We start from the raw sequence: 16,532 nt of genomic DNA, 5'->3' as shown, positions 1-16,532 counted from the left end.
TTAATTGATTTATGTTTATATATTCAAATTAATTTTGGATCATCTACAGAAATTTTCATTGACGACTATACTACGTACACCTTATTTTGGTAGGAGTTTTTTTTTCTGCGACCGCGTAGTTCCGTCGTCTCAATAATATATAACAATACGACCGCCTCTCCCCCTCGTCTCTTGGCAGCGTTTTTATAAAGCTCTGCCAAAAGATAGCTGATTGCTGAACCTGATACCAATAAAGGTTTATAGTCATTTTTATTGAGATTCAAATAGCATTTTCCACGTCCTCTATGGCCTTACAAATAAACTTGGCATAAAGTAATAACTGATAATGAATCAAGAATAGGCAAAATATTGACTACATCTCTGACAACACTGTCAATACAATGATAATTCTGAAGTTTTCCTAAAGCAGCCTTGCAAATAAACTCCGGAAACGTTAAACTTCCGAATAATCCATTCATAAGCAAAATGTCTGTTCGTAAACATTTTGCATATTCTTGGTTTATTCTCAAGTATAACCCGGCAAGGTTCTTTGGTACACCAGAAGAACCACAGGTAAGCCTATTAAGGTGGTACGTAGTTTTTTACAGTATCCCATATCGTATCAACTTGTATACCAGATACCATTGTATTGGATAGGACTTATAGCTCAGAATTAGGTGAACATCGTTTCGTCACTTGCTATGATATATATATTGGGAACCTATAAATGAGTCGGTGCCTATCAAGATCCTTTATTACAAAAACACATCGCTACCACATATATATGATTTCTATAATCAAATAACACAGGTACCAACCAAAGGCACCGGCGATCCACAATCAAACTTTTAAATTATTAATTTAATTTTAAATTTATAATTCAAGTATTCAACCATCTTGCCAATAACTACGACGCCGTCCAACAAATGAATCTCTACCAGTCATAAGAAAAATATGCATATACAGCGTGGCTCTATAATGGCGACATTAACGGCCGTTTTCAATAACGTATCTCTAGTTATGGATACATTGCTGTCACCGTTTAATGACAAGATCTTATCTTTCCGTAGTTATGTCCAATATAATTATAGTCCAATGCATTATGTCGATAGGTTATTGAAATGTAAGTAAGCGTGAAAGGATAGATTTGTCTACCTCTAGTAAGATAAAGTAAGGATAGATAGGTTATAGAAAACGGCCGGAAATGAACACACGGGTAGAGCTATCTAACCTTAATCATAAAGAAATAAATTCAAAAATAAAAATACGCAATTCACCTAAAATAACATTATTTCGGAGTATCCTGTAAGTAATCTAGTATCCGCGAGCTAGCGTAGCCACTGAGCCCTACATCTTCTACGCCGCGCCGTAGCCGTCATAACTCGTAGGTGAATATCGCTCACGTAATGGTTATTGACATTTTAATGTATAATTTCTTTATTTGAAAATTTATAAATTTCAATTTTAATTCAACTTTAATTTTTAAATTTATTTTCTTATCAAGGATAAATTGCTTTAGTAAAAGCTAAGCTTTTTAGCTAAATTTTACAACATCAATTTTGCAGGTGATTTTTTTGTTTCTTTTTCATTAAATTTTGTCAAAAAAGTCGACGATTCTAACATCAGCCATAGTCCGGGCGGATAAGGGCCGGATCTTAACGTAGAGGAAGAGTTATAGGACTAGATAGATGTTTTAGATTACTAAAATTAGGTTTAGTGTTCGTTTTCTTTACTAACAAATATGAACTTATGGTCGAATTAAATGATTTTTAATTTATGTTATATATTTTGAAACACTCGGTCTAAAAATAATGTAACATTCGAAGCTTAATAAGAGCCGGTTCTAAGAATTGACCGAAAATAAATGATATTCAAAAAGTCAAGGAATGTTTATATTATACACTGCCACACTTATACATACATAAATACATACAAACATAACGACTCGGCAAGAAACAACCATATTAATGATATACTGTGGTACCACAGTTTCACTAGCCATGGCTATATGGATCATTTCATTTCATCATTTATTTGTAATCACGGGTCTACGATACATAATATGTTACAAATCACAATAAAAGTTCTCCATTCCTTGGCCGCATGCTGTGGCGTACAAATAATTATTAATAACAAGTTGTCAAAGAATTATATATGTATACTAGCTGACCCTACAGACGTTGTTCTGTAAATAATAAATAAAATACTGTTTTCTTATGAATTTGTCAATAATATTTCATAACATCAAGAATTATTTCGTAAAATATGTTTCCTGCTGTTATAATGAAATTGTTTCACAGCAGAACTGTTAATAAATTCTCTCATAGAAAATATGTCCATACAAATCAAATATTGGAATTAAAAATAATTATGGGTTTCAAATCGAAATAAAAACTATCCTGTCTCTCAAGTTGGACTAAACTGCACTCGATGAAGTAATCCCCATTAAAAATCCGTTCATTAGTCCATCGCGTACAAACAACGTGTCACGTAATTTATATATATATTAAGATATACACAAACAATATCAGTAAATTGATATCTAAACAATTGAAATTGGTAAACAAATTAGTTTGTAAGTAAGTAAAATGTTATTTTAAAATATCAATTGAGTGAAGGATCTGCAACGAAGTATTTTATGGAATAGTACGATTTTGTCAGTAGGAGATAAAATAGTTTCTTATTTCATCGATCGTCATGTAGTATTTTTGTTGAGCTTTTTACTTGTAGATGAGACAAAATTGTGCCCATTTTACGGCAAAATATACACAATGTTATGCCAAGAATACAATTATTACTTTTAAATTTCATAAAATCTAAGGACTAATTATTTAAATGATAAGTGGCTGAGGCGTAAGGGTTGCGCTAATAGTGCAGATGAACAGATTGGTCTAGATAACATTTACCAATGGCAGGCTTCTTTGCACAAGATGCCGGCTAGATGATGGGTACCACAACGGTGCCATTTCTGCTTGAATTGTGTTTCGGTCTGAAGGGTGCTAGTGAAATTACTGGGCAAATGAGACTTAACATCGTATGTCTCAAGGTGACAAGTGCAATTGTAGTTCCACTCAGAATTTTTTTTTTTCTCAAGAATCCTGAGCAACACTGCATTGTAATGGGCAGGGCGTATCAATTACCATCAGCCATACGTCCTGCTCATCTTATCCCCACTATCATAAAAAAAACAATGGTTTCAGTGAAACAGAGCTACACTGAACTGTACTAGAGCCGCCTTAAAAACCATAATCTATCGCACTACGTTTGTGTGTGTGTTTGAAATGTAAAGTAATGTTGTAAATTGTTAATAATAAATATGTGATTTCTTAATAAACGACCATAAAATAGACATAGCTTGAAGTGTGTGAAATACTCACCTAATTGTGACCAATGCGTAGTCGTTAAGCGAAGTTGAAATATCTGAAACAATAAAATAGCTTTAGTTATTATATCATATATAAGCAGGTGAAACTACTACATTACTATCTCTTCCACAAAAGCCATTATTGAAGAGTTGAAATTGAATAATAACAGTAGTACTACCAATAGACACTACTACAGTTGAAGAATAGCAACTATAGGTTCTTAATGATACAATTTCACAAATATTTTAAAAATAATATCATTTCTTCTCTCAATTCCGACATCATCCGCCTATACAAAGCGTATATTTTCTGATAAGTAACAAATGGTGAGATGAGCGCAATAGAGCCAGTCTAAAATTAATTAAAGCTAAACTACATAATTCATTGTATTTTGTAATTTAAATTGCAAAAAAGGTATGAGACATTCTTTAAAAATTAAAATTTATTAGTAGAGACTTAAAGTAGCAAAAAAGAAATACTAGCGCCAAAGAGGTGGCAACCCTAGATATGAGCCACAAATATGCATGGATCCTAAGGAATTGGCTGTTAGCTAAAAAAGAGCTATGCCCTATAACCTGCAACCATCTGAAGCGAAAAGACATTCTAACGCTGGAAGCTGTCAGGAAATTTAAAAAAATTAAAACAACTAACAAACAACCTTAAAACACATTTGCTTAAAGTTATGTAAGTTTTTACCAGTGAGCCTACCTTTTTTGTAAGTTGTAAGTTTTTACCTTTGCACAGGATGCCGGTTAGATTATGGGTACCACAACGGCGCCTATTTCTGCCGTGAAGCAGTAATTTGTAAGCATTACTGTGTTTCGGTCTGAAGAGCGCCGTAGCTAGTGAAATTACTGGGCAAATGTGACTTAACATCTTATGTCTCAAGGTGACGAGCGCAATTGTAGTGCCGCTCAGAACTTGTGGGTTTTTCAAGAATCCTAAGTGGCATTTCATTGTAATGGCAGCTGACTCAGCAAACGTTGTATTGCCGATATTAAAATCGCGATACAAAAGTAACTGCTGATCATAGATGGTTGAAAATTTGAAGTTGTATGTATTTTTTAATGTTGACTCATAATCAAATTTAAAAAAAATTACTTAAAAATAAAAAATAAATTTGGCGTGGACCACCCTTAACATTTAGGGGGATGAAAAAATGCATATTGGGTAGGCCTGAGAATCGGACAACATCTATTTTTCAATAGATGTTGTCCGATTCTTAGACCTACCCAATATGCACTCATAATTTTATGAGAATCGGTCAAGCCGTTTCGAAGGAGTTTAATTACAAACACCGCGATATGAGAATTTTATATATTAGATTGTTTGATGAAAAAATAATAAACAGCAATTTTTTAATCTAAGCCCTTACGTCAAACATAATATTAATTCGCGTATTCCATAATCATATAACACCAGTATAGTATAAACACGAGGCAAAACCATTAATTATAAATTTAAACATCGGAGGCGAAGATTAAAATAAATAAACAATAGGCCCCAAGAACAAGACGCCGAGGTTAAACAATCAAGTTGAAGAAAACAATAGAATGTATATAGCGGTCTTTGTTGGTCTTTCTCTTGAATTTATTCGTTAACAATCAGAGCACGAACAAAGTTGTAAGATTCAACAATTTTGTTTATCTTATGTCTTATATCTAGAATATTAAAATAGTTAGGTCCTGTTTTACAATTTACAATTACAGTTACGAATAGACTTTGAGAAGTGGAAGAGTCACGCTGCCGTCTTATGACGTCAGCACAATCGGGCCAGACACGTCCGGGTTAACTACCACTCTCGCACAGAATACCGGCGTGAAGTAGCGGCCTAGTGCCCTAGTGCCGCTATGTTTCGCATAGGTTAGTGTCGAGGACCGAAGGCCATTCCCTCCCCCCCTCCGCCTGAATATGACAGTGGATCTAAAAAAGATTTTACCCCAGGAGCTCTACCAGAGTCGGAGAATCCCTCCCCGAGCACTCTCCCTCGGGCTGCCCGTCGTATTCTGGGGAGGGCACAGAACCGCGCATTTCCGAGGACAAACGAGGCAGTAACAACACGGCACCCCGGTCCACGCTCAACGTGTAATTTTGCAATATCAGGGGAATTCACTCCAATTTAAACGCCGTCCACCACCACCTTGAGACGGCGCAACCGGCCTTGTGTTTCGGAGACGCAGATATATCGACCTAGCGAAACGTCATATTTAACGTACCCCGGGTATAAAAATGAGCACATTTTTTTGTCTCATACCGGAGTATGTGTGTACGTTAGGGAGGATATCTGCTGTCGCCGTCTCAGCAATTTTGAGGGTAGGGACCTGTCTACTCTCTGGCTCCGTGTAGATTTTGAGGACCACGTCCGTATCTATGCGTATGTCTACAGGTCCCAGGTATTGGTAATGCAGAAGCGGATCACCTCATGGGCAATTGACGACGTGCTTGCACTTATTCCCTCCGCTGAAATCTGCCGAATGGCTTGAATCACATACCACAGACTACGCAAGGCGATCTGTACATAATTTTGCATTGGCGTATGGTCTGTCCCAATTGGTTGAGTCGCCAACGCGGCTCCCGGATGTGGATAGCCACATGCCATCCTTATTAGATCTTCTGCTGACTACACCTCCCGATGGTTACCCGGTCTCTGTCGACGCCCCTCTCGGAACGTCCGACCATTGCTTGGTCAGGAGTGTAGTGCCTATCCGACGCCAACGTCGCAGACCACCAGCGACCCACCGTGTTTGGCACTACAAGTCAGCAGATTGAGATAGGATGCGTTCCGTTTTTGCAACCTACCCTTGGGGCAAGGTTTGTTTCCCTTCGGATGATCCTAGTGCCTGCGCCGTTGCAGTAGCCGATGTGATACTACAGGGCATTGATATTTTTATACCAAGTTCTGAAGTACTCATGGGTGGCAGATCACAGCCCTGGTTCGATGCGTCAGTTACAGCAGCACCTGACTGCAAAAAACAGGCGTATCGAACTTAGGATCTAAACTGCAAAGTTCTGAAGAGGAAATATAACCGTGTTTCCAGATTTTTTAAGCGGTGAAATCGCCCGTGTGACATCGATGCACGTCGCCGAAATCGATTCACGTCGCCAAAATCGGCGAGCAGCTTTCGTGTTACCCGACTGGAACACGCAAGTTCTGGTCGTTGTCGAAAGCTGCTCTTGGTAATTTCAACCAGCCGTCCCTGCTGCCGTTGCACATGAGGAATGACACCCTGACCCATACGGCACAAGAGAAACCCGATCTCCTGTGCGCTCTTTTTGCCTCCAACCCGACTCTTGATGACAACGGAAAAACACCGCGGACCATACCGCTGTGTCAGAGCTCTATGTCTGAAGTACAGTTTAGACAGAAAACTGTTAGGCGAGCTGTTCTCGATGGACGTCAGCAAGTCGAGTGAGCCGGATGCTATTTCGTGTGCCCCTGAGTTAACGCCGGCGCTAACGCGTTTATTCTGGCACTCATGTACAAAAGGCGTAGTCCCTGACTCATGGAAGTCAGCCCTTGTCCATCCGATCCAAAAAAAGGAGACAGTTCGGATCCGGTAAACTAAAAAATCATGGAGAGCATAATTAATGCGCCAGCTCTAGGTATATCTAAAGGGTCACCAGTTGATCAACGACCAACAGTACGGCTTTCACCATGGTCTATCGGCAGGTGATCTTCTGGTATACTTAACACATATGGCGGCGGCTATCGAAAGCAATGGGGAAGGCCTGGCAGCTAGCCTGGATATAGCGAAGGCCTTTTATCGTGTATGGCATAAGGTGCTTCTCGCAAAACTTCCATCATTTGGGCTTCCCGAGAGCTTATGCAAGTGGACCTCCAGCTTCCTCACTGGGCGCAGCATTCAGGTCGTTATCGACGGTCTATGCTCGAATCCCAAGCCAGTGAACACATTCTAGCGCTGTACAAAGCGCAGGTCCAGCCACATATGGAGTATTGCTGTTATATCTGGTCTGGCGCACCTCAGTATCAGCTCGATCCATATCACCACGTGCAACGCAGAGCAGCTCGAATTGTCGGGGACCCTGCGCTCTGTGAACAGCTGGATCACTTGGCGTTGCGTAGAGACTTCGCTTCATTGTGTGTGCTCAACCGCATTTATCATGGAGAGTGTTCCAAAGAGCTGTTTCACCTGATTCCTGCCGCCGAATTCCACCTTCGTACGATACGCCACAAGTTAGGATATCATCCCCACCATCTGGATGTGTGGCGGTCCTCCGTGTGCGGTTTTCAAGGAGCTTTCTTCCACGTACTACAAAGCTGTGGAATGAACTTCCTTGTGCGGTGTTTCCGGGACGATACGACATGGGTACCTTCAAAAAAGCGCGTACACCATCCTTCAAGGCCGGCAACGCTCCTGTGATTCCTCTAGTGTTGCAAGAAAATGTGGGCGGCGGTGATCACTTAACACCAGGTGACCCGTACGCTCGTTTTCCATAAAAAAAAGAATAGGCTACTCATCTATCAAGTGCACCAAATGCACCATGAACATTAACGGCCGTTGCAATAACTTATCTATCCTTTAGAAAAATCTATCCTTTTACACTTACTTACATTTCAACAACCTTTCGACATAAAGCATTGGGCTAAAGTATATTGGACGTAAGTATGGATAGATAAGATCTTGTCATTAAACGGTGATAGCAATTTATCCATAACTAGAGATACGTTAGTGAAAACGGCCATTAGTCGCGTTGATTGATGTATTGAAATGGTATAAAGATTTAACGGAAGTGATTCAAATGCTGAGTTCGACATACATATGGGTGACAAAAGCTGGATTTACTACAATAATCCCGAAACGACAAACTGCTCAGTGGGTGTTTTCCACCGAGGAGTAGCCAACTATAGGAAGAAAAAAAAGAAAGAAACAAAAAAGTAAAGAAAAAATTATGATGGCCACATTTTTCGGAAGGACAGCTCATTACGAGACAATTGTTTTAGAGAATCAAAATTCAGTAACTGCAGAATGGTACATTTACAATTGTTTGCCACTTGTCATAGAAAAAGTCGGTAGAAACTACTTCGCAGTAAGATCCTTCTTCAGGTAGACAATGCCTTGTCGCACATCGCCAGTTGAACCACCGACTATTTGGCATAAAAAGGCAAAAAAGGCATTTATTTTCTCAAAATTGATTCTTTTTGATGTCATTTCTAATATACTAGATACTACTACCGCTTCGGAAACAAATGGCGCTCTGAGAGAGAAGAAGCGGCGCAAGAAACTCTCCCAGCATTATTTTTTTATTGCGCTCTTTTCAACAAAAATATATTATATTGTACAGTAATTTCCATCGCTATAAAACAATAATAATCTAGTCCCAGGCTTTCCGATCACTTAGATATTCAGCTGTGGAGTAGGAGCTATTAAAAAATGGAAGAAACAGATAAAATAATATATTATTATTTTTAATTTAAGAAAACACTAATATCAATTATTAAATTATTTCAGCCCTGACTGAGCAATTCACAACAACATTTGAAGACGCACAAGAGAACAAACGATACTTCGTTCTTTAATATACGACAAAGTATGCTGGAGATAAGCAATACAAAACTTATTAAGCCCGGAGTAGAAGCATATTTCTATACCAAAGGATAAAATGCAGATATAGTCAAGCTGTTAAAAGTTTCTTAATTACAGCTGCTAGTAACTTTGTCGAGTCATGCCAGCGTCTGTCAAGTTTGGCAGCTTTCGTAATAATTAGGGGAATGCCGTGTAACTATCAGTAGTTAGTAAAAATCTATTAATTGTAATATTATAACACCATCCATAAATGTTATAAATTAAATTTATTTATACATATAATCTATAGTACCTAAATAGCGGGAAATCACTTCAAAATAACATTTTCTTTAAGAACAATTTTTATTTTAACTTAACAAACAATTTCATTTATATTATTTATGTATAAATACCCGATTGACTTGATATTTAGCCTGGTTACTCATTTGCGACGTCTTGCGAGGATATCTTATCCAAAATTATAGATTAAACATTGATCTCCGCTGAGCGTAGCGGAACTAGATACAACAAACAAACTAGATACCGGATTACCAATGAACTATAGCTTATTATTACGACAACTATTAGATGCTTCTGTGAGTTGTTATATTACTAATTTTGAATCATGAATTATGAAAATCGGTACTTTGAAATTCGTTTTTATGTCGTGCACCCGTTACTTTTACATTTGAAAATTAAAATTAAATCATTTTCATTTTAAAAAAGTTGCGAGCTACATATCTTTAAAAGGTTAAGGCGCAGTAATATATCAATATATTTTTATTTATGCAATAAACACAATTCAGTGTGCGTTATATGTCAAGATATTTTTTTTATATGTAAATCTTCGTTAGGCGTGACTTGGGGGTAACTCAGAATATTTTTCTGACGGAAGTAACGTCAGTACTTCCGGCAGAAAAAAGTCAATTGAAACAATTTTTAACCATTATAATTTAATGGTTTAAAAAATTGTTTCAAATTACTCAGTAATATTTACTGAAAATCCCCAAGTGTCTTTGTTCATTTATGACTACTTTGTAATAAATAATAAATAGTAAATAAAAGTTCTCAGTCTGACGTTTGCGACATTCGGTAATTTTTCTTCGTCTATTGGCAGGCAAAAGAGCCCATAGAGCTTCGTTAATATTCAATATAACGTTATATTGATATGTGTGATATTAATAATTTAATTATTTTTATTCAATTATTTATTAATAACACGGCTTTAATTAATGTAAGTATATATTTAATGGTATAAATTAAATCTTCTTGTCTTTGAACTTTTTAAGAATATTTGTTATATACTGGACGTCCTAGAATAGGTGGGACAAACAAGGCCAAACTAAAATAACATATATTGTCTATGAGCTTTCAGATAAGCAAAAAATAATTATGCCTAAAGTTAATTATAATTAAGTTTTACTTCAAACGTGCGTAAAGATTACACGCACACACTTTTTTTAAATAAACATATTCCCATAATTAATTAAATTAATTATACTTACTTGAAACAGAATTATGATATGAGTCAAAATAAATAAAACAGTTTTATAGTAAAAAGACATACAATAATAATAATACGCACGTACTTTAACAAAGTATCAAAACTAAATGGTCATACTAAACAATTGCGATATTGTTTGTCAAATTCAATTCATTGACATTGTATTAGAGGTGCCAAGTCAAAAGTTTACAAATAATTCCCACAAAGAGGATGTAAATACTACGTAATAAGAGGGGGGACTGCCTATGTAAAATTTAAATTTAGTTTACTATGAAACGTGCAGTAATTTGACATAAGTTTGAAATAATAGTAATTACACTATGGCGATTGGCGACAACGAGTAAAGCGTAGGTACAGTTGCTTAAAATGTAGTGGATTTCGGCTATCTCCGTTTTTTACAAGATTATAGCCATCATCCTGTCAATGACTGCACGTTTCATACAATCGAATGAATCTATTTTTATTAGAGAGTTTCGCTAGGCTGAATTCCAGTTCCAACTTTCGTTAGCCAGACTCTATATATTATGCGGCTATAAATATAGACTATGGACCTCCATAGTCTATATTTATATTTCCATAGATAGCTATCTATGGAACAGTCTTGAAGCGAGACAGTCAGTTATATAACTCGCCATAGCTTTATCACAACGTAACTTCAAAATTATTGCTAAGGATGCCCAACTTGGCAGAACCTAGCAGTACTTGATAAAGTTACCTGCTAACTGTAATTAAGAAACTTTTAACGGCTTCACTCTGTCTGTATTTACAGAAATAAAGCCTTAGTTTGTTCAGATATGTATTAGTTCAATTTCAGCATAGGTACTTTGACGTTTAGGTATTCATGAATTATTATTATTATGAATTATTATCATTAGAAGAACTTTATAAGTACAGGCGGACTAACTTATATACTTTTGTTTTTTTTTATTTGTTGTAATTTTCACTTTAGGTTTTATATTATTGTCTATTGTAAACTAAAAAAGAATGAAATAGTAATTAATTTATGGAACTGTTTTTGTCATAATATATATTTGTAGTCTTACTGTTGTAAATGACAGCTTTATTTATGTTTAGATTTGGGGGGGGGGGGGGGGGGGGTCACTAACCAAATTTGACATTGTGTGACAAAGGGAGAGGGCGGAGGAACAGCTTTATGACGTCACATGTCAAAATTTAAAGAAATATCATTCTATCTCTATCTTTTTTTATAAGTAAGGCTTATGTAGGCTTAAGTTGTCAAAGTCAAATTATCTTTATTCAATTAAACTAAGCGCTTTTGAATCGTCACAACAAGTATTTCTTTTAAATTACTGAATCTAGCATAATGTGTACGGAAAAAATTGAGCTCATGCAAAGAATATAAAAGAAACTCAACGGCCATTCTTTTCAATCATATAGAATATTTTACAGTGGCTGTAATATACGTAACAAACTATTTTGTAGGTCGCTGCATCCAATATATTATGATTCGTGTTAGTTGTTGGCGAGTAACAGCTCGCTGTCCGATCTATGGAATAATTTAGAAAATAGCCATATTCATTTTATTATTTATCTATACTAATATTATAAAGCTGCAGTGTTTGTTTGTTTGTTTGTTTCTTTTGAACGCGCTAATCTCTGGTACTACTGGTCCGATTTGAATGATTCTTTCAGTGTTGGGTAGTCCATTTATCGAGGAAGGCGATAGGCTATGTTTTTTTTTCCAAAATTAGGGATCCGTAATAAAATTGCTATTTTGTAACACAAGGTGTAAAATCGAAAACCTATTTTTGCGTGCGCTGCAAAAACTATTGACAATAGAACAAAATGATGTACAGGCTATAATATAGGCAATATTTTATTACTTATAAAACTATCGCGTGAATTATACTTTATATGGCAAAACAACGTTTGCCGGGTCAGCTACTATTAAAATAAAATTGTAAAAAATGTGACGTCACGGTAGGGGAGGGTTTTCAAAATCCTATGACAAGCACGGGGAGGGGGTTAAAATCCTTTTTTTTTATGAAGGATTTATAAGGGACGAGACGAACCGGACGTTCAGCTGATGGTAATTGATACGCCCTGCCCATTACATTGCTGTGCCGCTCAGGATTCTTGAAGAACCCCAAAAATTTTGAGCGGCACTACAACTACGCTCGTCACCTTGAGACATAAGGTGTTAAGTCTCATTTGCCCAATAATTTCACTAGCTACGACGCCCTTCAGACCGAAACAAAGTAATGCTTAGACATTACTACTTCACGGCAGAAATAGGCGCCGTTGTGGTACCAATAATCTAGCTGGCATCCTGTGCAAAGGAGCCACTGGTGAAAATTCTTAAAATTTGTGTGATGTAATTTATAGATGGATCCTAAGGGAACAACAAACCGATATTTTATAGCAAAGCTGGCGTTAGTATAATTATAATAAAATTATTTATTTGAGTCAAGAAATATATTGTACAAGTAATAATAATAATAAACTTTATGAAAAGCTTTACATAGATAACACAAACTCAAGACGCTACGTTTTGCATAATTGTTGAAGTTATAACAATTTAGCTTTGTAATTTGTACGTAAACTTTGTTTCTCACGCCTTCCGTATTTATGAAAATGGTACTGCGCTTTGAGATTTTGCATAAAATTATTATTATTTTTTATGAAAATGAGGGACAAGACGAGCAGGACGTTCAGCTGATGGTTATTGATACGCCCTGAATGGCTAGTGCCATTCAGAATTTTTGGGGTTGTAGTCAACAGTTGCGCTCGTCACCTTGAGACATAAGATGTTAAGTCTCATTTGCCCAGTAATTTAACTAGCTACGGCGCCCTTCAGACCGAAACACACTATTGCTTACACATTACTGCTTCACGGCACAAATAGGCCTTTGTGGTACCCATAATCTAGCCGGCATCGTGTGCAAAGGAGCAGCCACTGGTGGGAGGATAAATAATCATAAAACGTTGCGTGCTTTTGGTTTTTATTTATTTTTATTTATTTATTAAATTCCGCCAACAAGGTATACACTAATATAAACACAGTATAATACAAAAAAAATAACATTCATATGGTAAGTGATGCCTCAATTATAGGCGAAAATGACATGTTATTCAATTAAATTAAGCCACAAAATAAAATAAGAACAATGATATATTATATATCTTATACGAATACAATCTTAATATAAATTTACACAAAATATAATCGAAAAATAACGATCGAGGTCATTCCTCCCTTGAAAAAACCGTTTTAATATATTTTTCGACGTTTTATAAGCTCGATAATGATCTTGTGATTCCTCAGGATTTACAAGAGAGTTTGAGCATACATACGGGTCATTTTTAGCCTCCTCTTCCATAAAAAAGCGGCCAAGTGCGAGTCGGACTCGCCCATGAACGGATCCGTAGCAGCAAGTAACAGAATAAAAAAGTTCTGTGTGGGTATGTAGTTCGTTGTAACTAAATCGAAGTTTTAATAATAGTATCTTTTTTTTCAATTAGGTTATTGACAATATGATTTATGGCGTATTAAAAAACACTACTTACTAGATTTCGTTCAAACCAATTTTCAGTGGAATGTGATGTACATACATATATTTTTTTTAGTTTTATCATTCTGTTATCTTAAAAGTTACAGGGGAATCACACATTTTACCACTTTGGAACTGTCTCTCGCGCAAAATATTCAGTTTAGAAAAAAATTATATTACAAAACCATTTATCATTTTAAAGACCTATCCATAGATAAGACCACACACGTATGGGTTTAATGGAAAAAAAAACTCGAGTTTCAGTTTTAAGTATGGGGAAATCCCAAAATTTATCGTTTTTTTTTTCTATTTTTGTATAAAAATGTTTATGTGGTTTACAGAACACATCTACTTACCAAGTTTCAACAGTATAGTTCTTAAAATTTCGGAAAATAGTGGCTGTGACATACGGACGGACAGACAGGCAGACATGACGAATGTATAACGGCCGTTCCCAATATTCAGTCTATCTCCGGTTGTGGCCTACTTGAGATAAAAATCGTTACTATCGTTGACTTTTCTGTCCTAATAAACTTATCGACGGTAACTCACCTTATCCGTCCACGCTGTCTGCCGTCAAGGGGACGACGTATAGCTTACCAGCAATAGAAGTTTTTTTAGAAATTGCAATTTACGCGTCCCAATATAAGGCGAAACGAATGACACATCGGGTATATTGTGACAGCTTCAGATTATTGACAGCTAATTACTGACAGTAGAAGGTAGTAATTTATCTCTTTCTGTAGATAGTATATTGGGAACGGCCATAAGGGTTCCGTTTTTTGCCATTGGCCTTAAAAGACGTGTGCGTCTAAGGAAGCCCGACAAAAGTGATAAATTAAACTAATCTAAATTGATATTTAAATTTTGTATGTTCATTATTGATATCATTGTTAAATCCTATAAAAAGTAACAATTGATTAGAGTGAGAGAGGAAACAGACAGACTGGCGCCGTAACGCGTTACGTTACGAAGCGGTTTACCCTCCCATAAGAAGTTATCACTTCAATAATATAACTAACATATTAATGATTCTCACTTGTTGTAAGAAACACAGCACAAGAAAGCTCATTGTAGAAACTAAAGAGTTTGGTTCTACGTGAAAGAAACTTTTGTGAAAACAGCACTGTAGAGCTCTTATTATAACAAGTAATTTACGTAAATTTATTTTAGAAAATGAATAAGATTGCAATAATACTTTTATACTTATAAAAAAAATATAAACTTTGATAATATGTCTAGATTGAGAAGGTTAGTTCTACCTGTAATTCTTATTAACCTTATTATAAACTCAATTTTTTCGACGTTTTCAGAGCTGTCATAGTCTATCTGTGACGTATAAATGATCTAAGTAAAAACTTTGCAACATTTTGATGTTGGTATATGTGCTCCCAACCAATATTATATTTCGTATTAACATTACATTAGGTATATTCACGGATGAGTAAAATAAGGACTGATACTAGCAAGTGAAGCACAGTTATGCTAGTGTGTGTGCGGTTACGGGGGATACTAGTTACACAATTTTTTCTTCCTTAAATAATCATATATGGCCACTAATACTTATATAGTATCGTTTTTACACTATTTCACAACGCACGACGGCATTCTTAAAATATTTTATTGAGACCCAATCTGATCTGTCACAGACGATGACATAATGGCCGCCTATCGGCCTGTAGTAGTGTAAGTGTATGCGTGGGGCTATATATTTACACGTTAATCGGCATGTTTTGGTGCTACACTGTTATGTAAGGTAACACGGAGTCCTTATTTTTTTACTAGCCCGTGGTTATATTACATAAAGTCAAAGTCAAATAAACTTGAATCTAGTATTTTCTTTGATTAACGCGAGTGTTACACATTTAAATAAAACACTTTGTAAAGGTTTAAAACGCATGTAATTGTAAGTCCCCCTGAAAACGTGATCTGGAAAGTGCTAGAAACGTCAGGTTAACTAAACTAATAATAAAAAAGTAAGTTTTACGCAAAAATCTAATGTAAAAACTCAGATACAATAACATGCGTTTTAATAATTTAACAGTGTTTTATTCAAACTTTATTCATTTAGATTTAAACTAAGCGCATTTGAATCGTCACTATAATATATATTTTCTTTTAAATTACTGAATTTACCATTTGTTCGGAAAAGTTGAGGCCGTTAGAAGAAAATACAAGAAACTCAACGGCCACTCATTTCAATCAATATAGTTTGAACAATGGCTGTAGGTAATATACAAAACAAATTAGGTTGTAAGGTGGTGCATCCAATAAATGGGTGGTGTTCAAAATAGTTATTAACGTTTTAAATATTAAATATTTCATAAAAAGTTATAAAGAATAAATTATATTTAAATATAAAGATCAATATTACTATTGAATGGCGTTATTTTTATGTATAACTTGGCACCACTTCAATTTTTATCGAGTAAAAATATATTTTTTTAATTTAAGTGCCCTCTTTTATATGTATTTCACACCAGTATTTTTTTGTAAAAGGTTTTCCTACTCCATTAATTACGTTAGGCTTTTAAGGCTGGAGGGGGCGAACCTCATCCGTCGTCAATGGGGGAGGGAGAATCACATAACAGTTTTTTACAGGCGACAGTGCGACTAAATAAGAGAAAATAACGCAAGTATATTTTTT

General features: G+C 35.8%; 1 protein-coding gene across 1 annotated transcript in view; it reads right to left on the bottom strand.

The window, feature by feature from the left end:
• The window catches only part of LOC126976365 (cell adhesion molecule Dscam2-like), a 101,048-nt gene that overhangs the window by 72,272 nt on the left and 12,244 nt on the right, over positions 1 to 16,532 (bottom strand). Inside the window, exon 2 of the mRNA XM_050824663.1 lies at positions 3,357 to 3,399. Within this exon, the coding sequence (XP_050680620.1) occupies positions 3,357 to 3,399 (43 nt within the window). The remainder of the gene's footprint in view (positions 1 to 3,356; positions 3,400 to 16,532) is intronic.

Source organism: Leptidea sinapis, chromosome 40 (assembly GCF_905404315.1).
Source record: "Leptidea sinapis chromosome 40, ilLepSina1.1, whole genome shotgun sequence".
Taxonomy (NCBI): domain Eukaryota; kingdom Metazoa; phylum Arthropoda; class Insecta; order Lepidoptera; family Pieridae; genus Leptidea; species Leptidea sinapis.
This window is presented reverse-complemented; position numbering and strand designations above follow the sequence as displayed.